Genomic DNA, 25335 nt, shown 5'->3' with positions numbered 1-25335 from the left:
AAGATGTTAGGACACTGGGGAGTCTTTCTTTCTAAAGTCTTACGTGCGCATTACATTCTGGCATTCCCAGATCTTTGGCTCGTCTTCAGAGGTTTTTGTTTTCATGTGAAGAAAATAACAGAGACATTAGAAATTACAGAAATGATTACTGTCAAACAAAAACAGCCCCAATCTTGCATGATGGGTGTGATTATCGCGGAGGTGACTCCCAAAGGTCCTTCCTTCTTAATAATGTATAGATAGGCCATAAAACGATCTACAGGTGTGTTCTACTGCAGTTCAAATGAACTGTGGGGACGTGGTTAGCAATTTATTTTTAAGTGTATACTATAGATAGAGCACAGGCATTTCCTAACTGCTTAGATTAACCATCTGCATGGGGGGATGATAACAGTGTTTTGTTGCCGCAGTCTGGCTGGGCACAATCAGGAGCCACTTGTCAAAAGAAACTAACTTTATTTTTAGAACCACACACGCCAAACAAAACAGCCTCTCAGGAAAAACCCTCAGAGACTCAACTGCCACCACCAGCTTTCCACAAGCCTCTCTCTCCCCCACAAGCTTCTCCCCACCTCCCACAATCCTCCTGCTCTTGAGGCCGATTGGCTGGGTCACGTGGGCGGAGCCAAAAAAGTCCCCCAATGAGCAGCTCCGTGGTCTGAAAGGGCAGGGAAACAGCCCAATGAGCATCACCGCAGAGGAGCCAATCAGCTAGATGTTGCTGGGGCCGAGGAGCCAATCAGCTAGATGTTGCTGGGGCCGCTGTGAGCCAATCATCAGCCAGCAGCTGGAAGTTTGCTGGCAGCTGGAAGTTTGCTGGGGCCCCTTTGGCTGTGGCTCTCAACATCTCCCCCTCTCTGTTTAAACAACAAGCATGTGGCTTAGGGACCGTGCCTGTTAGGCAGTCCAATTCAACATATGGTCCTTACCCGTCATCGGATGAACTGACCTCTAGGCGTCAGCCTCCTGTCTTAGGTTGGTACCACTGCAATTGGATCATACCCGTCACTGACTACCGGTCCAGCTTACAGCCATACTTGTGGATAGGCCTTTGCACCTGTGGGGGGGTGAGGTTCTTTGCCTCACCTCTGTTGGCCCCCAAATTTTAGACCATCACTAGTAGAGGAGGATGCAAAATGCCATGACATTAAGCCAATTGAGGGCGCCTTTGAAAAATTGTACCACCGGTGACACCATCAGCAAAAATACTCCAGCACTACCACAATTCGCTGTACCAACAGATAGTTCACAATGCATACAGGTGAGCTCACAATGTGTCCAGGCAAGTTCTGCAAGCAGTTCAGTGATGGCTATTGTAGAAGCTGTAGATTGGTTTTATCTTTGACTTCACTAGCACTGGGATGAAGATAGGAATTCTGGCAATAATGGCTAAAGAAAAAATTATGTAACATTACAGAAGGCACTAAAAGAAAACAATTTTCTTAACAATTTACATTGTCTTCACCGGCACTGGGATGAAGATAGGAATTCTGGCAATAATGGCTAAAGAAAAAATTATGTAACATTACAGAAGGCACTAAAAGAAAACAATTTTCTTAACAATTTACATTATCTTTAAGAGAATTATTAAATATAATGAAAAGGAAAGGTGAAAGTAAACAAACAGATCTGTTAACCTTATTTTTTGTTTACATATTAAAACAATCCTCAACAGTTGTTTACCCAATTTAAATTAAACCATATAAATCACGTGAAAAAAATATTTGGATCCATTTTATCATGAGCGCTCATCATATATGATATATGGACATACGTACATTCAAACATATAACACAAAACACAAGTGTGCACACATAATAGAATACATACAACACATAACATTATAGTAAAGGCCTTATAACTTTTTACAGGTGAAATCTCCATTGCAATGTTTAAAAACTCTATAGTCAAAAAATAGAACTGATCAGCAAAACATTAACCTAGGTCTGTATGAGCTCAAAAAACAAAATAGAACTTCATGATATGGCAAAGGGCAATAATAAAATAGATATTGAAAAAAGCATCCTGGTTCTGTTGCAGATGTAAGAATAGCCAAACTGGAGTTTTGGATATCAGTTGTTATGGAATTGAGCCAAATCATCTTCTTTTTGGTCTGTAGAAATCGCTTTAGTTAATCTTTCTGGAATCCAAATCGGCTGCTGTTCTCCCTGTGGAAACACATAAACAGACCCCCGACTCCAGACAATCACTGGGTCAGGACCTTGGTTAATCTCTCTGGAATCCAAATCGGCTGCTGTTCTCCCTGTGGAAACACACAAACAGACCCCCGAGTCCAGACAATTACTGGGTCAGGACCTTTCCATTGTCCTGTTAGAATATCCTTCCAAAGTACCTTGGGCTTATGCACATTTTTTGGACACATATGCCTTTCCGCAGCACTAAGTCCTGATGAATCCAAATTTAAAAAGTTTAGAGTAAAAAGGGTTATTTTAAGTTTATCTTTGGGGAATATATACCCCTTCCCAATTCCTTCTTTTTGCTTTAATAAGTACATTTTAATAGTTTGATGAGCTCTTTCAACTATGCCTTGTCCCTGTGGATTGTATGGGATTCCTGTTATATGAGTAATGCCAAATGTTGAGCAAAATTGTTTAAAAGAGGTAGAAGTATAACCAGGGGCATTATCTGTTTTTAACTGTTTTGGAACACCCACAGTGGCAAAATTTTGTAAGCAATGAGCTATAACATCTTTAGTTTTTTCTCCGGCATGAAGGGAGCCCATCAAAAATCCAGAAGAAGTATCAACTGTAACATGCAAATATTTTAATTTTCCAAATTCTGGCAAGTGTGTGACGTCCATCTGCCAAATATGGTTAGGTATCAATCCTCTAGGATTGACTCCAAGATTAACTTGTGGTAAAAAGGTCACACAATTTTGACATTGTTTTATTATTTGTCTAGCTTGTTCCTTAGTTATTTTAAAACGCTTTTGTAAAGTATTAGCATTGACATGGAACTTTTTATGAAAATTTATAGCTTCTTCTAGTGTAGAGAAAATATGTATGTCATGTGTAGTTTTATCTGCTAAATCATTGCCCAAACTAAGGGCTCCAGGCAATCCTGTATGTGCCCTGATATGTCCTATAAAGAATGGATCTTTTCTGTCCCAGATTAGACTTTGTATAGTGGAAAGCAAAGAGAAAACAGTAGAAGAAGGGGAAATCCTACCAGCATCTTCAAGAGATACTATAGCATTAACTACATACTGACTATCAGAAAATAAATTAAATACAGAATCTTTAAACATCACAAAAGCTTGTAAAACTGCATTAAGCTCTACCTTTTGAGCTGATTGTTTGGGTACTAAAAATTTAAAAGTTTGATCAGGGGTAACTACTGCTGCTGTACCATTATTTGACCCATCAGTGAATATATTTGGAGCATTCATGATAGGTGTTTTTCTTGTCATTTTTGGAAAAATTACAGGATGCAATGACCAAAAAGACAATAAAGGATTAGATGGTAAGTGGTTATCAAATGAAACATTAGATTTGCACATGATTATTGCCCAAGTATTTAACTCATTAGCTAACTCATCAATTTGATGCATAGTATATGGAGTAATAATTTTATTGGGAGAAATTCCAAACACTCCCTTTGCTGCTTTTATTCCTTTGAGTATTAATTGTCCTACAGCCTCAGGATACCTAGTAAGAATAGTGTTAGGAGAATAAGATAAATGTATCCATAATAATGGACCTTCTTGCCAAAATACTCCTGTAGGAATATTTTTTGTTGGTAGTACAATAAATAATAAAGGCAAACTTATATCAATTCTATCCAAATGCATATTTTCCATATATGTTTCAATGATTTTTAATGCCTTTCTTGCTTCAGGCGTTAACATTCGGGGTGAATTTGGATCTGATGGACCTTTTAGGATATCAAATAAAGGTCCCAACTCTCCTGTTGGTATACCTAAATAAGGCCTTATCCAATTTATGTCTCCTAATAACTTTTGAAAGTCATTAAGTGATTTGAGTTGATCTACTCATATTTGAATTTTTGGTGGACGGACCATGGTTGAGGATAATAGAACTCCTAAATAATTAATTGGAAAATTTAATTGTACTTTATCTATTGCTATCTCTAGATTATATTTTTTAATAAGTTTGTAAGTGTGGCATAACATTCTAGCAATGTGTTTTTATCTTTGTGTGCTAATAATACATCATCCATATAGTGAAATATTTGTAGTTCAGGATTTTGATTTCTAAGTGGCTGGATTACTTTGTTAACATAAATTTGACACATAGTTGGGCTGTTAGCCATCCCTTGAGGGAGTACTTTCCATTCATATCTCTGATCAGGACCTTCATGATTCAGTGCAGGGATAGTAAATGCAAAACGTCTACTATCCTCAGGATGAATTGGAATTGAAAAAAAACAATCTTTAATATCTATAACTAAAACATACCAGGTTTTTGGCAAAGCAGACAACTGAGGAATCCCTGATTGAGCAGGTCCCATAATAACCATCTCATTATTAATGGCTCTTAAATCTTGCAATAATCTCCATTTACCAGATTTCTTTTTGATGACAAAAATGGGAGTATTATGGGGAGATACAGAAGGTTGTATATGTCCTTCTGCTAATTGTTGTTTGACCAGGTCATGGGCTGCTTGTATCTTTTCTTTAGTCAGGGGCCACTGAGGAACCCATACTGGTCTTTCTGATTTCCAAGTAATTTTTATTGTCTCAGTGACCCTTTCTGAAAATCCAACCCATGTCTGTCTGTTCCTTGATCTATTTGTATTGGTGCTGCTATACCTTGTTCTTGTTTTTCTAATCTTTTTCCTTTCCTAAAACCTTGTCTAGTCATAATAGTGGGTGCATTTTGGTTGATGTTATTTGTTAATGTCAAACCTAATTGATCTAGGACATCTCGTCCCCATAAATTTACGGGAAGATGATCCAATACATATGGCTGTACCAGATTTCTTTTTGATGACAAAAAATGGGAGTATTATGGGGAGATACAGAAGGTTGTCTGTCCTTCTGCTAATTGTTGTTTGACCAGGTCATGGGCTGCTTGTATCTTTTCGCATTTTGTTTTTTGTTTTTTTTTTTTTAAATTTACTATATTCAGTTGGAACCTGCATTCAGAGAGAATCCTAACTTTGTATTGACAGAATACACACTAAATACCAATTGAACTATGCTTATCAAAATTGCATATAAATATTCCCTTACCTTAGCTGAGTGTTGTTTTCTCCAGGTGAGGATGTAATGTAACTCAGCAGTAGGGTGATTGCCTAGCATTCAGAGGCCCTGGGTTCAATCCTCAGTTGGGGTGGGGTGGGGGTGTTTGTTTGTTTGGTTTGGTTTCTTTTCAGTTTCTTTTTTTTTTTTAAGATCTTTTATTAACAGGCACTATTGCAGATTTTGACTATCCACCAGGAATGAATTAAAGAATGGAAGACTTCCACTTTGTTTCCATACCATCTTCACAAAGTTATTTTACTTAATACAGCGTTTTCCACTTAATTGCAAAAGGAGAGATTCAAATCCAACTTCTAGTCTTCTTACCTCAGAAGCTGCATAGCTTATGGCTACAGATTAAAATCCTGCACTGACCTAAGGTCTCTTTTTCTTCTCCCCCACCTCCGGCCCCCAAAGGCCTTTGGCTTGCTGCCAGCCTCTCCTGCTTTATCTCAGGCTAAAGGTCATCACGCCCTTAAAAAAGAAAAAAAAGTAGAAAAGTTATTTTTAACACTTAAATTATATTATCTTGGCACAATTTAATTTAACTTACCAATGAATTATGAATAACTATAGAAAATATATTCATTATTTTAGCTACCAATTTATCAATTATAATTCATCTAGATATTCAGCTATTTTGCCATGGTAGGTAACATGTACACAACCACCTTATGGCACAGGGATATTTTTCCCCCCAGTGCTGGGGATGGGACCCACACTCTTATATGTGCTGGGCAAGTGTTCTACCACTGAATCCCAGCCCCAACCACCTTATTTTCTAAAAAAAAAAAGAAAAGTGGGCTTTTTTAATACTTGTTTTTTATTTAGAGTCTTATGGATATGCGTGATGGTGTATATTCATATATGTACATGGAAAGTTAGGTCAAATTCATTCCACTGTGCTCCCTTATCCTGTTCCTTTTCTCTCCTCCTCAATCCCATTTGTCTATTCCACTGATCTATCTACTATTTTGATAGAATGACCCCCTTTTATTTTCCTCTCTCTCCTCTTATTTTGGACTAGCTTCCACATATCAGAAAACACTCAACCTTTGACTTTTGGGATCTGGCTTATTTTACTTAGCGTGATAATCTTCAGTTCCATCCATTTGCCAGCAAATGGCATAATTTTATTCTTTTTTATGGCTGAGTTATACTTCATTTTGTATATATACCACATTTTCTTTATTCATTCACCTGTTGATGAGCATCTAGGTTGATTCCCCAGCATGGCTGTTGTGAATTGTGCTGCTATGAATATTAATGTGGCTGCATCCCTATAGTATGCTGATTTTAAATCTTTTGGATAAATACTGAGAAGTGGGATAGTTGGGTCTGGTGGTGTTTCCATTCCTAGTTTTCTGAGAAATGTCCATACTGTTTTCCAGAATGGTTGCACTAATTTGTAGTTCCACCAACAGTGTAGAAGTATACCTTTCCCCGCCCACATCATCCCCAACACTTACTATTTGTATTCTTCATAACTGACATTCTAACTGAAATGAGATGAAATCCTGATGTAGTTTTGATCGTATTTTCCTAATTACTGCAGATGTTGAACATTTTTTCATATGTCTGTTGGTCATTTGTTTTTCTTTGAGAAGCATCTGTTTATTTCTTTTGCACATTTATTAATTGGGTTATTTGTTTTTCTGGTGTTAAGTTTTTTGAATTCTTTATATATACTGGATATTAATGTCTATCACAGGGCAGCCAGCACCCCACCAGGGTCATTTTCTGTCCAGGAGGGGATGAGCCACTTGAGAAAATGAAAGTCTGAAATAATTAATAAAGAATTAAGAGAGAGACAGAAAATAGTTTTAAAAGCAGAGTGTCTGATAGATCCTCCAGTCCTGGTAGTAGCTGGAACTGAACAACTAGAAAATGGCTCAGATCCTTTTTTTAAGGGAGAGTACATCAAAGGCAGGGATAAGGTTTCAGCAGGAGGAGTCTTGCCTCTTGGTGTGGCAGGGGACTTGCAGCAAACAGGTTGATTGGCATCTTGGCAAGCCACACCTATCTCTGAGAGGCTGTGTGGCTGTTTGACTCTAACTCCATTGCAGTGCGGAACCTGGCAGAACTAGATAGGATATCATATGTATTGGGTAGTCTAAAACTAGCAGGAGTGCCTCTGGGAGTTCCCAGATATCAGACTTTCCCACCCAATGGCTTCCATTTCAATTGGATTCATGCACAGATCAAGATCACGGACGGCTCTCTGCAAAGATCTTCTCCTATTCTGTAGGATCTCTCTTCACACTCCTCTGAACATCATCTTTAAATTTATTTTTCTAAATGACAGTTCTAAGGCCAAGCTACTTGTAAGGGGGAAAGAATACATGTTTTAAATTAGAAATCCTCAGTGTTGAAATTTTAAACTTGAAATTTGTCTCCATCTTGGGCCATTTTTTTTAAAAAGCAAAAGTCCATGACAGGATTTATACCAACTTGGTTACTCTTACTGTTCCAAAATTTGAAGACTTTGGCATCTTTCAATTCCCCTTGTGACTTCGTTCTAGAATCTCTGACTTTGATAAGAAAAGTTGAGTTGATGAGAGTTAAAACAATACGCAACTCCTTCTATTTTAAAATATTTTTTTTAGTTGTAGATGGACACAATACCTTTATTTTATTTATTTTTTTGTGGTCCTGAGGAGTGAACTCAGTGCTTCATATGTATGAGGCAAGCCCTCTGCCACTGAGCCACAACAGCCACGCAACTCCTTTTTAATCCCACTTCGGACACCAATCTACTTAATTCACATAATAAGATAATGATGCCAACTGTGGAAAGGTGGCGATACAAAAGTTAAAGATCGTAAATTTTATTTAGTTTTAGAGTGTATGGAAACTAGACATGGTTACATAAATCAGGAACTAATAGCATTTCCTCAGCCACTATTATGGTATTTGAAATCCCCAGAATGCCCCAATAAAACATAATCATACTTACTGTTACTGAACCCAGATCCATTTGCTCACTGCCCAAAAGCCAATATTTGAGAGATGAGAGTTGGTGAGAAGGAAATCAGATTTATTCAAGGGCGGACCCTGAGAAGATGGGCAGGGCTGTCATCTCCCAAACAAAGACCATGGCAGGGAGCTAAGGTATGCAAAAGGTTTTTCATGGGAAGGGGGGCACCAGAGGACAATGGGAAGGAAGGCTGTATGTTGAGCAGAGTCTTCAATATCCAGGGCTTGCATTTTCTTTTTCTCTTCTGCCAGAATATCCTTGAGATATAAGCAACTTTCATCTCCTGGACCAGTTTCTATAATTCTTTAGATAAGCACATTATATCCCTGCAAGTTAAAAATTATTCCACTTTTAATTAAAGTATAAGATTAGCAAATTCTTGGTCCACACTCTACTGTTACCTGAAAACCATCAGATGTCATGAGCTCTGAAAAACTAAAGAGAGATCACTGATTAGGGATCACTGATTAGAGTCAGTGTTTATCTAGTCCCTTTTTCTCCAATACTTGACACCATCAGTTAATGTCTTAAGTCATTCAAAGGTGGTTCAAGCCAGGAACCGTGGTGCATGCCTATAATCCCAGCAGTTTAAGAGGTCAAGACAGGAGGATAGTGAGTTCAAAGCTAGCCACAGGGGGAAAAAAAAATAGCAAGGCACTGAACAACTCAGGGAGACACCTGTCTCTAAATAAAATACAAAATAAGGCTGGGGATGTGACTCAGTGGTCGAGTGCCTCTGAGTTCAATCTTCTCCACGGCCAAAAAATAAATAAATTAATTAATTAATTAAAAAGTGGTTCTATTTAAAATTTGCAACCCTGGGCAAAGAAAACTATAACTTTCCAAGGGGTAGTTTACAAAGTACAGCCAATCCAAAACAGGGTGGCTTAAGACATGATGGCATTGCCATTATTTCTTTTAATTATAAGATTTTTGTGAGCATAATAGGATTTCTTGATTATTTTCCTAAGATCTTATTCTGTAGCTTTCTACCATCTACTCCACCCAAAACACATTCCCAAATGTTTAGAAGAGTCTGAATATGTGCCTTAGAGCCCAGGAGGGATGAGTACTACATTGCAGTTCTAGTACATGTCGACATGTCTGCCGGGAAGTTAGAGAAGCTGACTTTAGCTTCAGCAGAATCAGGCTTCAGCAGGCCCAGCACAGTGGGATAGTTCCTTGGTCATCCCTCTGGCTGTATCATCTCTGCTCCTTGAGAAGAACTCTGCAAACAAAACGTGTTTTATAAACTGTTTCGTGTCTAAAACCAAGACTGTGCAGGCACTCCGTGAAAAAGTTCCTTAACACTTTACCAAGTTCATTTAAGACCATTTCCAGTACCCATGGATTAGATATTAAAGTCTGAGATCTTGTAGGCTCCTTGTCTTTAAAATGCAAAAGTTCAGGATGGAAATTCCACCTCTAAGCAATTGGCACCCCTGCCCACCCTTCCAGCTGTTAGGTTATGGTCCCCATCTGGCTTCTGCCTTTAAGAGAATCCAAACAATGGCTAGAAGTGGAAAGGCCCTTACCTCTAGGATGCATCTCAGCAGCATTCAAGGTGATTTTCCTCTTTCTCTGGGAGGGAATTTGGGCAGCTGGGTGTTCAGGAGAGATCTTGGGGTTCAGGCAACTCCTTTTTCTCAGTCATACATACTGAAAGCTTCTTTTCATATGTATGGATGACTGGTGCCTCCCACAGTCCCAGGGACAGGGATTCATTTCCGGGTACTTGTGGCCTCTTGCAGTATTCACCCACATTTTGGCTGATGCCAGCTATCAGCAGCTCATGTCTTTTCAATAACCCCCAACTGTGGACCTGTGGGCAAATCAGGATCCTGAAGAGCCCTTCCCTGCAGGGCTCTGCCAGTTCTCTCCTTACCTTTCCCCATTCCCCAGCAACAATGGGGGGCTAACTATTTTCATATTGATATGAAAGTGGAATCGTTCTTCCAATCCTTTATGGTGGGGATTGGGAAAGGAACAGTTTTCACTTCACAAACTGTCTTCTACCACAAGGCAGCTCACTCTCCATCCACCTCAGCCTCCAGCATGAAGAAACATGGAGGTGGCAGTGCCAGGATTATTCTTAGCAGGGGATTATAGAGAAGGAATCTGTGAATATTCTCTTACATTAATATTTCAGTCCTTCTGGTACATATTCACTCTGAGGCATATGTTCCTTATGAAATCAAGGAACTTTTACCAAAGCAAAATGAGAAGGCAGATTTTGAGTCTTTTTAAGTGGCAGTGCCTTCATTTGTGAAGTGACAGGTACCAGCTTCAGTGACCTTAGAATTCCACTCTGGCACCAAGGTTTCCCAGACATTTTTATAAATTTTGCCTATGGCTCAATAGATTTGGCCCTAAAATTTATCTTCCAGCTCTTTCTTTGAGTTCATTTGAATAGGTTTTGAACCTAAGCAAAAAAGGAAGTCCTATATAGAAAACAGCACATTGTGGGTTTATAAAGAAATGTTATGGGGGTTTTGTTTGTCCGGTTTTTGTTGTTTTAGCCTCAAATTAATAGCCTTCTTTAATTCTTTATGGCATCAGGATACTTAAAATTCTACCAGATGCAGACTTTGGTAAGACTCTGGGTTCCCTGAAGGTCACAGTTCCACTGTAAGCCTGGGTGAATGGAAGAATTTACCTAGACTGCTTCTCTTAATAGATAGTTTAAAATAAATAAATAAATCTGTCCCCAGATGCTGTGCCAATTCATTCTTTGTCCGTGATGACTTTTACCTTCATTTTGTTAGCACCTGTGGGTGGCCTTATCTTTGTTTGGAAACCATGTATTGCATTTAGAATCTGAGGATGCTCCATCTGGCTATGGGACTAGTCAAAAAACATTTGGTTGAACAATTTTGGTGTTTCTTTAGCTTTATATCATGTGTCCATTAAGAATTGAAACGTTTGGTTTAAATCTATTTAACCCCAGGCAAAAAGAACTGAAAAAAAAAATTCTGTGTTACTACTGCCATCACACGTCTTCTACACACAAAGCTTCTTTGTCAGCAAATTTACAATGAAACAACAGGCTCTCTGAAGTGGCAGAAGTGTTTTTAAAAAATAGGGAAGATTTAGACAGATTTCCTCGAGCTGAAACAAACCACCATATATAGGCAATCCCAGTTTTTCTCTTAACCTTTTATGCTATGTTTGGAGACAGAAATCTTCTGGGAGAACCTGCCCCCAATTTTGAGAAATGTTTTATTTAATCAGTGGTTGTGTGGGAATGTCAAGCTTGCCTGAGGCATGATGAGCATGATGAAGCCGGCAGCTCCCTCCACCCATGTCAATGGGCAAGTTAACAGCCTGCTCTCCTAGCGTTTTACTCAGCTCTGAGGGCCTGGACAGAGGCCCTTTGTCATCCTCCATCAATAGCTGCTTTGTAAGCTCCTATTGTTAGAGTTGCTAAGAAATGACAATCTTGCTAAGGAAGCGCTGCCAATTTACCATAGGGAGACCTATGGAAACTGCTAAATCTTGACTTGAAACTTGGTCCAGTAAACAGGGAGGAACCTTTAATCCTACATATCCATCCCATTTGTGAGGATGGAATGACCTTACAGAGTTAGTACAAAGCCCTGCAATTGCTTATCTGTTTCACAAACGCTAAGCCAGCTCTCACGGTGGGAGAGTGACTGCGCATGCGTAGGGCGTACTGGCTCAGCCCTCACCGGAGAGTGTGACTGCGCATGCGCATGGGGCGTTAGGCCTGCATTGCCTCTCCCACAGAGCCCCTCTCTCTAGGCTGCTTTCTCCTCTCTCGCTCCACCCCATACTTCTGTGAGGGTTCAGCCCTCAGAGCTTTTCTGAGCAGATAGAGCATAGCTAGGTTGTTCTTTTTACGAAGGTGGGTGGAAGGAACTGAAATTATATAATCTATTAAACCCTGAAATGCTGAAATTATTTTACAGGCCTATGTTTAGCTGGGTAACTGCACCAAAATTTAAATAGTTGATTTTTGTTTTCAGTGAATTTAATGCTACTTTCCTAAGTGATTTTCCTTATTCAGCCTCTTGGTTTTCTGTCATGGTTTGAAGCAAAGCTGTAACTTCCATGCAACTGACAATTTTAGGATTATAGTTGCCATTCATTACAAGATAATTTGTTCACCTTTTATCACAAAGAGTGTGTCAGGGTATAAAAATCTAGAGGGAACATGCTAGAAAATGTTTTTGTTTTTTAAAAAAGTTAACATACCTTGGAAATCACACTCCTGCAACCTAATCAATTAAATGAAACCTATTCACTTATATTTAAAAAAATGATAAATAAGTATGCACTTTTCTGTCAAAAAGGAGCATCCTGTAGACTATGTCTGATTGTTTCAGTCAGCTCTCTGAAAAGCTCACAGATACTGTTTGGAGGGAGTGGATTGCCAACAGGATCATTGACCTCTTTCTACAATTGTGGGTAAAAATGTGGTCACCAAGGAGGTATTTGTAGAAGCAATTGTTTGGATGCTCAATTTATGCTCCCAAAATAATGTTAATGGGTTATACAGCGGGGAGGGGAGGGATACTCTTGTGGGTGTATTTAAAGTGTAATGGCACACTCTAAAATCTGTTTCCTCCTGCTCCTTTGACATTCACTTCATGCTTTGCCATTTTCTGCTCCTCCCTGTTTCTTTCATTTATCAACTTCCTGTGTCTGAGGAATTCAGCTAATGTCACCTGGATGACCCCAGCTCCTGCCATGCCTTGTGTACATCATCCTCACCCATTCTTTCTCTTTCAGTGACTTAACCTTCTCTCCTCTGGATTTCTCATTCTCGGCACACATGATCTCTAATCTCATGAAGACATCTGATGCCTAGACACCTCCATTTTTTTTTTCCCTGAGTTTATCAGCCCCCTCGTATGTAGCCTGGTTCTTTTGCCTGCCCACTGTCATTCTCCCAGTCCACTTGGCCTTTACCCCTGTAGTCTCCTACTTCCTACTTTTCCACTAGGGAACCACACCTGGTGCAGGTTGACCCCACAGAGATGCCATGTTGCCAGCCACGCTTAGTCTCTATGCTTCTGGTTCATTTTATTCTTCTCTTTGGTTGGCTGCTTTGCCATCCTCCCAGCAGTCAGCCAAATTTTTGCCCCCTCCTCAACCTTCTGCCCCATAGGTTTGGCAGATAGCCATTTTCCCCTCTGTCACTGAGAAAACAGAAGTCATTGCACATGAACTCCATCTTGACAGTTCTTTTTCCTCTGTGTTGCTTTCTACATCCTCCCTTCTCTTTCTAGACACAATGAGTCCCTCTTCTTATTCAAGGCTGGATCCTCTGCTGATATCCGTGTCCCTCATCATCTCTTCTGTGTCTGGTGCCACTGCCCCATAGCTGGATCCATGTTCCCCAGGAAGCACATTCCAGTGTTTCTCATTCCCACCCAACTCCTTTCCCCCCAAAGCCTTCAACTCATCTCATACACTCACATACAAATTCCTTCCTTCCCTTCTCCCCTTCTCATACAGGCTTCACAGAGTCTTTCCTTTATTCTCTGTCCCCTTCTGTCTTCTGTCCCTGCCCTTCTCCTGACATGGATACTTTCTAATTCCCTAATCTAGTCAACGCTCTTTCTTTCAGATGAGTATCATGTAATATAAATATAATGTGAACCCCATATGTGATTTGTCTAGCAGCCAGATTAAAAAGGTTGAGATGGTGAAGTTAATTTTAATGATATATTTTATTTAACACAGTGTATTGAAAATATTATGTCAACCTATACTATTTTTTAAATGAGTTACTTTATATCCTCTTTTAAAATTAGTTTTATTAGGCCTCTAAAATCTGGTATGTATTTTACAGTTAGAGTACATCTTTATTTGTTGTGGCCACAGTTCAAGTGCTAGATAGCCATACGTGGCAGTGGCTACAATACTGGACAGTGCAGTTTAGGCATTCTTCTTTCATTCATCTTTTTTTTAAATTTTTTTATTAGTTGCTCAAAACATTACAATGATCTTGACATATCATACATTTGATTCAAATGGGGTACGTAATCTTAATCTTATTTTTCCACGTGTACAGATTGCACCTTTTCGGAACAACCTCTCTTGGCCCTACTCCTGCTTTTCTGTTTCTCCTCATTGTCCCTCTTTGCTTCATCTTCCAGTCCCTTATTTAGTGTTAGTCCTCAGGATTTCACCTTTGGCTGACTTTTCTCTTTACCCTGTACCTGATGAATCTCATATGTCTCCTCTATCAGCTAATGATTCCCACAGTCATATCCCTTAGCTGAACTTCCAACTCCTGTAGCCATCTTGCAGATGTCTGAAGCATGACTTGTCCAAAGTGAAGCCATCATCTTCCCTATAAACCCTCTTCTCCTGTCTCTATCAATAGTACCGTCATCCACCCAGACGCCCGGCTAGAAAATTGGTATTCCACTCGAACTACTTTTATTACTTCATCCCCTATAAAGTGTGGTGAAGCCCATTTCAAAGATATTTTATTAAATAATTGCTTGTTTCCTCCTCCTCCTCGACCACTATTCTATTCAAGCTCATCCTTCCTCCCTTGGGTTACTGCAGTGACCTCTTCACTAATCTGCCCATCTTTACTCTTAGTTCCTTCTGCTGTATCCTTTATCCCCTCAATTTGTATCCAGATATTTTTACACTCACCTAAAATGGCCAACTCTGAGACTTTATTCCCACTAAAAACAAAACAAAACAGCCATTTGGAGGCAAATGCATGTAATCCCAGCTCGGGAGGCTGAAGCAGGAGGATCACGAGTTCAAGGTCAGCCTCAGCAAAAGTGAGGTGCCAAGCAACTCAGTGAGACCCTATCTCTAAATAAAATACAAAACAGTGCTGGGAATGTGGCTCAGTGGTCGAGTGCACATGAGCTCAATCGCTTGTACCCCACCCCCCGCAAAATCCAAGACTTTTGTCATAGGCTTCAGTCAAGAGCATTTTCAACATGGTGGGCTTATTTCTGGATATCCTATTGTTCTCTTGCCTGACAATTTTCCCTTAACTCCACTTTGCCATGGAACAACTCAGTGGATGGTTCTGGAAGACACAGGAATATACTTAACAGAATCCAAGTCCTTTCATTTTGATAACAGAGAGCCCCGTGGCTTTGGAGATTTTTCCTAAACCTGGATTTATCCTAGAACAGCAAATCTTAGTTAATTTCTCTCTCAAATTCATCACCCTTTCTGGCTTTTCTCTATTTTGCTCTTAAATCACAGACTTCTTTGAAAAATCAAATTAAATCATGCCTCATTTTCCACACATGTGCAAACACAATTTTGTAAATGTCTGGGGATTCATTTGAGTTTTAGAAGTCCATTCATGGGGTAACAGATCTTGTTGGAGAACAGTTCTAAAATGGAGTTCAGATCATGTATTAGTTCCCACCTAAGATCATCCAAAGGTAGCTGGATTTCCCAAGACATTTTGAAAACACTCGGAGCATTTTATGGCCCATTTTGGAACCTAAACAAAGTTATTTCTTCCAAAAGCATGTTGAACATTAAACACTGTCTGACTTAACACTAAAAACAAAAGTTGTATTTTGTGGCTAATCGGAACTGTTTCCCCACTGCCAGACCCCTCTTTATCAAAACAACTTTGATAACTTTGAAAGCTGCATTGGAGCAACTTCCTTTCTCTGTTTCTCCAACCCTTGAGCCCTAGCCCCCAGTTGGCTTTCGCAGAACCTCCTCTTGGCTTGCACCTCAGCCATCACAGAAGCTTCCCTAAGATCCTTGGCTCCGAACTCCCTGTGCTTCTCAGGCTGCTGTGAGCTCTGCTCCTCCTCCTGCTCAGCCAGTCCAGCATCTTGAGGAGGGATGAGGAGATAGGAAAGCAACCAGGGCATGGGCCACCCCTGTGGGCCTTGGTGGGGTGAGACCCTGCATGAGGACTATACTCCACACATCTCTGAGTGAGTCTACACTTCTCTTCAGCAGCCTGGCTGCAAAGCAGTGGAAGAACAGCAGAGATTAACCCTCTCATGGTTCTGCACTGCCTACAGAGCTTGCCACCTATTTTGGTGACCTTTAATGATCTTCAGTGACCTTAACTCTGTGCACCCCTGGCCCCCAGCACGGAGCCCAAGAGCAGGGCCGCCTCCTTACCCAGCACCATGTCACAACCTAGCCTCACAGGCCTCTCCTTGGGCTCCCTGCCATCACCTGTCTGCCCTGGCAGAGCTTCTCTTCTACTCTCTGGAGCTCAGGCCTGTCCATCACCCTCATTAATCTAATTTGCTCTCTCGCCGGAGTCCATCCTTCAATTTCTTGCTCATTGAAAGCACTTTTTCCCCTTTGTTTCCTGATCCCCTTCAAAGCCCTCCTTCCTTTTGGGTCTCCACCCCCTACAGTGATTCTCTGCCCCCTCACCTTCGAGTGCTTAACTTTGTGGGGTCTCCTGCCAACATCCAGTAGCTCTCAGGGTCTTCCTGGTTCTCCCATCCTAGGCCAAATGGGAACAACCAACTCTAAGGAGTTTATGGTTCTGAAAAGTGAGTGAATGCCCTCGCACCCTCCACTCCTTCCCACCTTAGCAAAGCTTTTCAGCATCACATTTCCAGTGGAATCTAAATCTGGAAGGATTCAGATCTGCTGAAAAATGCTAAACCTCCAGTGTTTGGCTACGTTTGAGATTTTTTGGCAGTTCCTCCCACATTTGATGTTACGAACACTGTTTATAGATGCTTGGAAAGAAGCCTTTAATACTTGTATTGTGTTTTAACTTGCTTTCCTCTGGAGGCAGGGAATTGTCAAGTAAGTATCCTCAGCACTCTGGAAAAGCACAGGTGGTCTGTGAGCATCCAGTACTAGTGCTCATGCAGTACCCACACACGCGAAGGGTCACTACTTAGAACCCGCTGAATTTGCCACAACGCAGGTTTCTCCCCCTTGCTCCTCTCATCTTCAGTTTTGAAGAAATACCGCTGTAAACATATGCTTGTGAAATAAGAAAGAAATGTTCTGAGATTGCTTTACTTTTCAGTTTTTTTTTTAACTGAAAATCAAGGTGAAAAAAAAGCACCAATTTCCTTTGTGTGTATATATACAATCTTGTGTATATATAAGTACACAGCGTTTGTGCTCGTATGCATACTCTCTCTACACTGTATAATATGCTGCATATTATACAACCATGTGCTCCCTGGGAACGAGCCCTGTGTTGAATCTCAAATGATGCCTCCCCGAACCGAACCGTCTGCCGCTGCAGTGACCTCTTGCTGTCATCACAGCCCCTGGCTTGCTTTTGTCATCCACTTAAACATTTTTAGGTGAAAGAAGAAACCCACGGATTTCATTTGAAAGTCCCACTAAAACAGAAGAAAGAGCAGATGTCCTGGGAAGCGATAATTAATGTGCAGGAAGTGTCTAATTGTGAGAACTGGCATGCCCCAGCCTTGCGATTTTGCTCAATTTGGTGGCGATGATGTCAGCCGGGGGTGTGTGCTCTCCTCATCCTTCAGTAGTGATTATAATACCATTTGGTCCAATTATCACTTATGATTATCACTTATTGATTGAAGAGGTTCTGAGAAAATAAAGGTACCTTGTTTTTTCCTGCACTAAAAATCCACGAACTGTTTCGGCAGGCAGTCTGACCTGCCGAGAAACACTGGGAAGACTGGGCTAAACTATGAGTCAAACTTAACTTGGGAACAAAGCACCCGTTGTGCATAACTCCCTTACAACATCCAGGAGGATGTCATTGTTTTTCTGTCAACAAGTTTCTCCCCAGCACACTCTAAAATAAGCAGAGTCCCCAGGCTTGTAAAGCCGCAGAGAGCATGCCGGAAGCATTGACAAGCTTCCTTTTTTTCTCCCCATTCCGTAGGCGCTTTAGTGCAGAGTTTGCCCAGAGACGCCAGGGTATGAGATTTCTGAATTTGTAGACTGGTGCACTCTTTCATTTCTGTTTTAGTTCTTTGCTGGCATGCTGGGGAAGCATGGTTTGTGCCACACAGGAATGTGTTCACTTGGAAAGTGCTTGTGCATGAGTGAGGTGGTTGCTAATGCTGCTCTAAACTGTACTAAGTTTCTCACTTGGCTTTGTTTGCTGCTTCCAAGGGGATCAAGGTAATCCTTTCTCTTTGCGTTTCCCCAGAACAATAACTAATGGATTTGGAAGGAGCAGCAGGAGTGGAGCAGTTCTCCTGCGCCCCGCCCCACCCCCCAGCCCCCAACACCCTCTTTTCCTAATCTTAGAGAAGTTTGATTTAAGGGAACCCTTTGCCACAAAGCTTTGGCCTATTCAAGCAGGAGACCTTTAAGATTTCCTCCTTATAAAATCTCTTCATTGAATTTGGAGGCCTCAATCCCCTAAACTGAGAAGGGAAAAGCAACCTTTATCGAGGTAAGAGTGCAAATCATTGCCCTGAGGTATAGGGCAGGGTAAGAGCAAAGTTTTGTCAGTACTTTGCTTCCCTCTTGCCCTTTGGTGTGGCTAGACCAGCCTGGGCACTTTGCAAGTGGCCTTAGGGCATGTTCCAAAGCCTGGCTTGTGAGTCCTGTCTCACACCATGTTGTGATCTTTGACCACCTGATTCTGAACAGCATTGGCACATCCCTGTCTGGAAAATGGCCAGTGAGTTCAGTAAGTGAACTCTTACTTAGGCTCCTGCTTAGTTTTAAAACAAGCCCTTCTAGCTCAGGGGTTCCTCCTGGATCCCTGGAAAATGCCGAGTGGGGAAGGAGGGGCAGCTGCTGACCTGGGTGCCTTAGGTGTGCAGGAGCCCAGCTCAGCACCACAAACCCAGGGGAACCACATAGGACCATTTGTGTCAAAAGCCACTTTTTATAGGACAGGGTGAGGGAGTTGGGCAGGATAGAACAACACCAGGCAGAGGGTCCACTGATCAGGGAGAAAAACAAAAAGCCCGGCCTTGGCCAGCCATGAGCAAGCAGCCTTTTGTTCAACATTGTGCTTCCTCTGACTTCTCTGTTTCAGACCACCTGTTAGCCGAGCAGCTCCCCAGCCTGAGAAACTCCAGAAGAACAATATCACCAAAAAAAAGAAACTAGTTGAGGTGAGGAGATTAAGTTACTGTGCTTTTGATCTGATATCAACGTTCTAAGATGGCCTGGCGGACATCTTCATCAGCCTGTCTCACAGATTCCATCAAATGAATCTATTAGCTCTCTCTTGTCCCCTCTCCTTCTACATGGCATTGTGTCCATCATCCCCAGAACCAGATTCACATCCAGGTCACATTCTTCCTTCCCCAGCTCTACACACAGGTTGATCAGTACTAACTCTGAAATGACCCATGTCTTTCAAGCCTATGCCTCCTACCAATGAGGCCCTCTATATCCCTTCCTGAAAGGGGAAGAGTTGGGAGAGAGGGCACTTGAGCATTTGTACAGGGAGAGCTCATTTACTACCTCTAATGTTGCATGAGAACTTTCCATGCGCCGGCACTATGCTTCATACTTCCCATGAAATATTTTAAACAAATCTTTCACATGTAAGGTAGGTGCTGTTGTATCTACTTGCAAATGGGGAAACTGTGGTGGTGCAGGAAAGTTAAGGGAGTTCTCAGGTCCTTGACCACCAGCCCAGTGAGTGAAAGGGTTCATGCTTAGTCATTGAGACTTGAAGATCAGTTCTAGTGAGCCTGCTGTTTTCACAGAGACCAGCTAGCCTAGAGTTTTTTCTTTACGCTTTAGGACTCAGGAGATTCTCACATTACTAATAGGGTTCAAGTTCATGGTTTCAGAACCTTACCTAGAGCCACCTTCCAAGCTCATTGCCTGTGATTCCCCACCACAACACAAATTAAATTCATTGCCCCCAATTCTAAATGCCTGGGGGAGACTGACTGGCCCAGCTTGGGCCCATCATTCACTCACTCCAGGAGCAGAGTCATGTATTAAACACGTACTATCTGGGACACACCTTGCAGAGAGTCTGAGGGGTGGGTAGAGACTGAGTTGAGCAAAAGGGATTTCCAGTTGAGAATTTGAAAAAGCAAAATCATAACAATGAGAAAGCTTATAATATGTGGGTTGAGTGTCAAGTTGACCAAGGAGTGCAGCAGTCAGATGTGTGGGAATGGGGCCCACTGGGCCAACTTTAAGAGTGTGGGCTTTCTCCCGGGTCAGTGGAAGACAGCAAATGCTTCTGAATAAAGAGGTGGCATGGTATTTTAAGATAATTAATCTGATGTTTGCTATTGGCAAACTTTGGAGAGAGTAAGAGCCAGAATCAGAAACTGAAGAAAAAGGACCCACATCCTGTTAACCTTGTATGCTATCAACCAGCACAGTGCCAGGCATGGAGGAGCTGCCCAATATGTGTGTGTTGAATGGAATTAAGAACTGATCTGAGTCAGCCACTGCTCTTTGTCATAGAAGATGAGACAGGAGGGAGAGAAGACTATAAACCCAGAATAGTATCTAGTTGCTGGAGGTGAAAAAGTCTAAATGTGCAGAAGCTTTGTAGGGCAAGTGCCAACTGACAGAATGAGCACAGAATGAGCATGGCATTTGCCCCAGTATTCTGCTCTGCCTGTCCCAGCTATATCTATGGGACTTCTCAAAACAAACCTGAGCTGTTGTTTAGCTCATCTCGAGCGTCAAGTACAGGCCAAGTACAGATGCAGGACTTCCAGATCACCTTGACAGGGCATCAGATCAGTGCACTTTAGCTTACTTAAGAATCCAGGAAGTAAATCTGGCTTATTTTGAAAAGTCACTAAAATTCTATGCCACCCATAGCATTTCAGGGAACTAAATAAAGGTCTGCATTTTATCCTCAGTCAAGAAGCAAAATGCTTTCAGTGAGTGGTGGACCTTACTAGCCATACCGTCCTGTAGCGTGCATCGCTGCTCCTGGTTATGGGTTTGGAGCAGCTTTAACGTGTGTGTGTGTGTGTGTGTACATGTGTGCATGCAGGAGCTGGCTCTGGACCATGTGTTTGGCTACAGAGGATTTGACTGCCGCAACAACCTGCATTATCTTAACGATGGGGCCGACATCATCTTCCACACGGCAGCGGCTGGCATCGTCCAGAACCTCTCCACAGGTAGGGGGTGGGAGCCGCCTTCTCAACCCAGCTCTTCACGTCCACCCTGATGTCTGGTTCCCACTCTTTTGATGCCTGAAGCTTAACCATTCTCCTTTCCTTTAGAGCCATTTCACTCGCTTCAAGGCTGATGTCCTTTAGTCCTAGAGGAGCCCAGACTCAGTTCCAGGAGTCGAGGTCCTCTTCCCTTCTGGCCTGTGCCCAGCCTGACTTGGTGTAGGCCCAGGAGGGAGCCATCCATGTTTCCAACAGCTGAAGCAAAAGACATGGAGAGAAGCCAGAGAGAACAGGGCATGGAGCTGAGAGACTCCCTGGACACCAAAACAGACAGAAAGCACAGGGCGACTTTTCTCATTAGTTTTCAGCAGTTTGGATTTTTCAAGTTTTTTGTTGTTGTTGTTGTTGTTGTTCTGATTCCTGAGTTACATGTACAATGAGAATAAAAACCAACCAACAAAAATACCTAAGGAGTCCTTTAACCATATGACTTTAATTAAAAAATAAGAAACATTTCAAACAAAAAGAAACATTTAGAAGTTAATGTAACAGTATATATATATCTTTACCTCCAAATTTAAATATGTCAACATTTTGTCTTCAAATGTCAAAACAAACCTTTTTTCAAGTTTTTATATTCCTTGCTGGTTCTGTAAAATTGTTCATGCTTAGATTTAGACAGGAAGTCACTGGGCACATATTGGTTTGTGTCGCTTTTGGGGAAAGAGGTCTTATAAATTTCTACACATTTTCTCCATTTTCTAGCCACATATTAATTTAGAAGAAATGTGTCATTTCCTTTTGTATCATTCTCTTTTCTTGTTTTGGGGTATCCAAGTGGGTTTAAAGTGGCTGCTTTAGGAAGTCAGCAAATCCATTTGCTGTGATGGACAATAAAGTATTTCTTTCTGATTTTCCCCTTTTTGCAACATGTTGAGTTCAGCTTTGGTGATAAAGCCTTGACCTATGTCACCTGGGCACACCAGTGGGTTTATACTTGGCAAGTAAAGTGATTAAAGGGTTCCCTCAGTATTTCTTATCCACAAAGTTCCTTCACACTAAATAGTACCATTTTACACAGAGGAGGGTTCTCTCCAGGCCTCTCACCCTCCCCTGCCTAGAAGCAGACATGGAGAGGCTGTCAACCCTGTGCCATGGAGAGGAGAAAACTCTCACCCTCATTATTCTGGGCTCTGGAAGCCTCTACACTTGGACTGTGCTCTAGCCCCACATAGAACAGGGAGAGGGACTGAGGTGGAGCTTGAGTGTGCTAGATGACAGACATTGGCTCTTCTCCCAGCCCTTGTACAGATTATGTGAAGAAGAAGAATAATCAAACTCCTGTCTTTCCAAGAATGATTTTAGAAGTAAGAATCGGGGGGCTTTAAGCTGTTTCTTACAAGCAGTTTCCAAAAATTGCACATGAAGCTATGGGGTTTTCTTGAAAGTTCTTTAGTTTCCACTGTTCACCTCTCTCCTAGGCAGCCAGAGCTTCTACCTGGAGCACACGGATGACATCCTCTGCCTCACAGTGAACCAGCACCCCAAGTACAGAAACGTGGTGGCAACCAGCCAGATAGGTAGGGGCCATGCAGCAGCTGAGGCTCGTGCAACTGTTGCAGGGACGTCAACTTAGTAGCAGTTATTGGGAGAAGGGGGTGCATAGCTGACACTCACCTTGTGGATGTTGCTGTTGATTTTTTCAGCCTTAAATGTATCTGCTGTCACCTAAGTTCTCACATTCAGCGATTGGTGATTCTGAAAAAAAGGAAAGGTAGATCAGAGTCTGAGAGTAAATAAATGGATGGTCCCCATCTCTGTGCACTTGCAAGAATAATTTTTCAGGCCCCATGTGTTGAAGACACCCATGTCTTGAAGCCTGGTGCTTGTGCTCAGCAAGGGTAGATGGCAGTATGTGTGCCCCGCTCTTCTGTACCCTAGGAAGCTGCCGAGGACAAATGTGGACTGAGTCACATTTGTAAAATGTTTGTTTGTTATTTGTTTTTAATTTGTCATTTCAAAGGCAATTCTTACAAAAGTACCTTTCCGCTTGTTTCCATTGAACCCATGTCCATTTTTAAATTTAATTTGGAACTTTCTGATGCTGGTGTTGAGTGCTTCACTATTGGAAACATGACTTATTTTAGCTATTGTTTTCCCTTGATGCTTCCTCATTGCCATTGCCCACCCAATGCAGGTGATATCACGGAAGCCCCAGGTAAGGCCACTCCATCCGTGAGTAGTTTGAATCTGCACAGCAAAATCATGTCAATGTATCATATTTGCTGATTGTATCTGGCTGACTTGCAGATACAAATCACTGACCTCACCAGTTTTCTTTGTATAAGATCCTCCACAAGTGTGTTGGTGTGTGTATGTGTGTTAGATGTAAGTGTCCATAGGGCTTTGCCTTCAATAGCAATTTTCCATTGTATTTTCTGGCCAGGTCAGACTGTAAGACTCTTATTCTGTTAGCCATAATGTCCCCCAAACACTTGTTTAAGGAAGACTTTGAAACAAACACAAGCATTGCCTGGGCTCCACTGCTCTCTGTTGTGCTTCCCCACACCCAGGGACAACACCTTCCATCCACATATGGGACGCCATGACCAAACACACTCTCTCCATGCTGCGGTGCTTCCACTCCAAGGGGGTTAATTACGTCAACTTCAGCGCCACTGGAAAGCTGCTGGTGTCTGTGGGAGTGGACCCTGAGCACACCATCACTGTCTGGCGATGGCAGGAAGGTAAACCAAGTAGGGCTGTTCTGTACCTTCCAGAGGGTTCGCCTGCGGCTCAGGCTGGGCTGGAACCCAGATGGGCCTCACTCCAAAGCCCACCATAGGCACTGCTGCTAGCCAAGCAGCAACTGGACTGTTGGGATCCTGGAGAGCTGCTCCTCAGATGTCACTGTGTCCTTTGGCCCCATGGCCAGGTGGAGGATGGCCTGGGAATCCTGGGCCAGTTAGTGAAGGGTCTTTGGGCACTTTGGTGAAGTACCGACATTGGCAGCCTCCCCTCCTCAGGCAGCATCCTCATTTCTGCCTTCACATCTCACAAAAAATTCCTTGTCCTCAGTATTCTTTCTGTTGTCCCTGGGTTCTGTTACAGCCATCTCACCTTAGTTGCCTTATCATAGGAAGTAGGGTGGCTTTCACTATCTTAGTTTCCAAAGCAAAGTTGAATTTAAATTTTTTTTTATTTATACATTTTAACTTTTTTGGAATAGGGACTCATTTTACAATCGAGGTGTATATTTAATGAATTTCTTACTCTCCTCCAACATGCATGCACACTCGCGTGCATGCACACATTCACACGTACACACACTAGCTACTACTAAATTTACGGTGGTCTTACAATTAAAGATGAACAGGCTTCTGAGTATATCTTCAGGTCAGGTACTGCTCTGGCAAAAGCAAATCCAATTAGTGAGGACATTAATGAGGTCTGTCTGCAGCTGGTATCTGGGACACGCTGAGCAGGCAAGCAGAGAGGTGGCACTTCTCCAATTCAGAGGTCTAGAGTCCCATTATCTCCTCATCTTCCCATGGAGGGGGTAGGGAAGGACTATAAAGAGATGGGCACATTAGGAGGACAGTTTCAGTCCTTCCTGAGGTCCATTTGAGAAAGATGTTAAGAATGATTCTTATGTCTTATATTTCATGGGAAGTAGCTAGATCTACAGTGTTCCTGGGAAACTATCCCTTCTCATTTTCTTATTCACCAGTTCCTTTCTGTCTAAGTGGCCCCATAATTGATCTGTAGATTATCTGTAGATGTAGATTCATTCCTTGTGAGTCAAGTGGGCCAGATGAGAAATCCAGTTTAACTTACAGACTAGTAGCATCTTAGAGTTGGAAGGACTAGAGATGTCTTCCAGTCAGGCAGGGTGCATCCCATGGAGAAATTCCTCTGAATGCCTTTTTGATGTTTTTTTTTTTTTCCATCCTCTGCTAGTCATTCCAAGGACATGGCCCTCTTCACTTCCTGATGAGGAGCCCACACATTGTGGGAAATCCCTTACCATAAAGCCCTTTCTTAGGGTTTTGTGATGCTTTTCTTTACATTTCTGACCCTAGTCCCAGACTCTGGGGCGGAAGTGAGAGCAGGGTCCCTACACG

The 25335-nt window shown here is 41.9% G+C and overlaps 1 protein-coding gene across 3 annotated transcripts in view; it reads left to right on the top strand.

The window, feature by feature from the left end:
- Positions 1 to 25335, top strand: part of Eml6 (EMAP like 6) — a 267072-nt gene that overhangs the window by 227500 nt on the left and 14237 nt on the right. For all 3 annotated transcript variants that reach the window (XR_006847095.2, XM_046423963.2, XM_046423967.2), the window contains exons 28-31: positions 19138 to 19216; positions 21085 to 21214; positions 22693 to 22791; positions 23785 to 23958. Coding sequence is in view for 2 of the 3 variants with exons in the window: in XM_046423963.2 (XP_046279919.1) it covers positions 19138 to 19216; positions 21085 to 21214; positions 22693 to 22791; positions 23785 to 23958 (482 nt within the window). In the remaining variant the exon portion in view is untranslated. The remainder of the gene's footprint in view (positions 1 to 19137; positions 19217 to 21084; positions 21215 to 22692; positions 22792 to 23784; positions 23959 to 25335) is intronic.

The sequence above is a fragment of the Marmota monax genome, unplaced genomic scaffold (assembly GCF_021218885.2).
Source record: "Marmota monax isolate L192 unplaced genomic scaffold, Marmota_monax_Labrador192_F-V1.1 WCK01_AAM20220418_F8-fsc00015, whole genome shotgun sequence".
NCBI classification, from domain to species: Eukaryota; Metazoa; Chordata; class Mammalia; order Rodentia; family Sciuridae; genus Marmota; species Marmota monax.
This window is presented reverse-complemented; position numbering and strand designations above follow the sequence as displayed.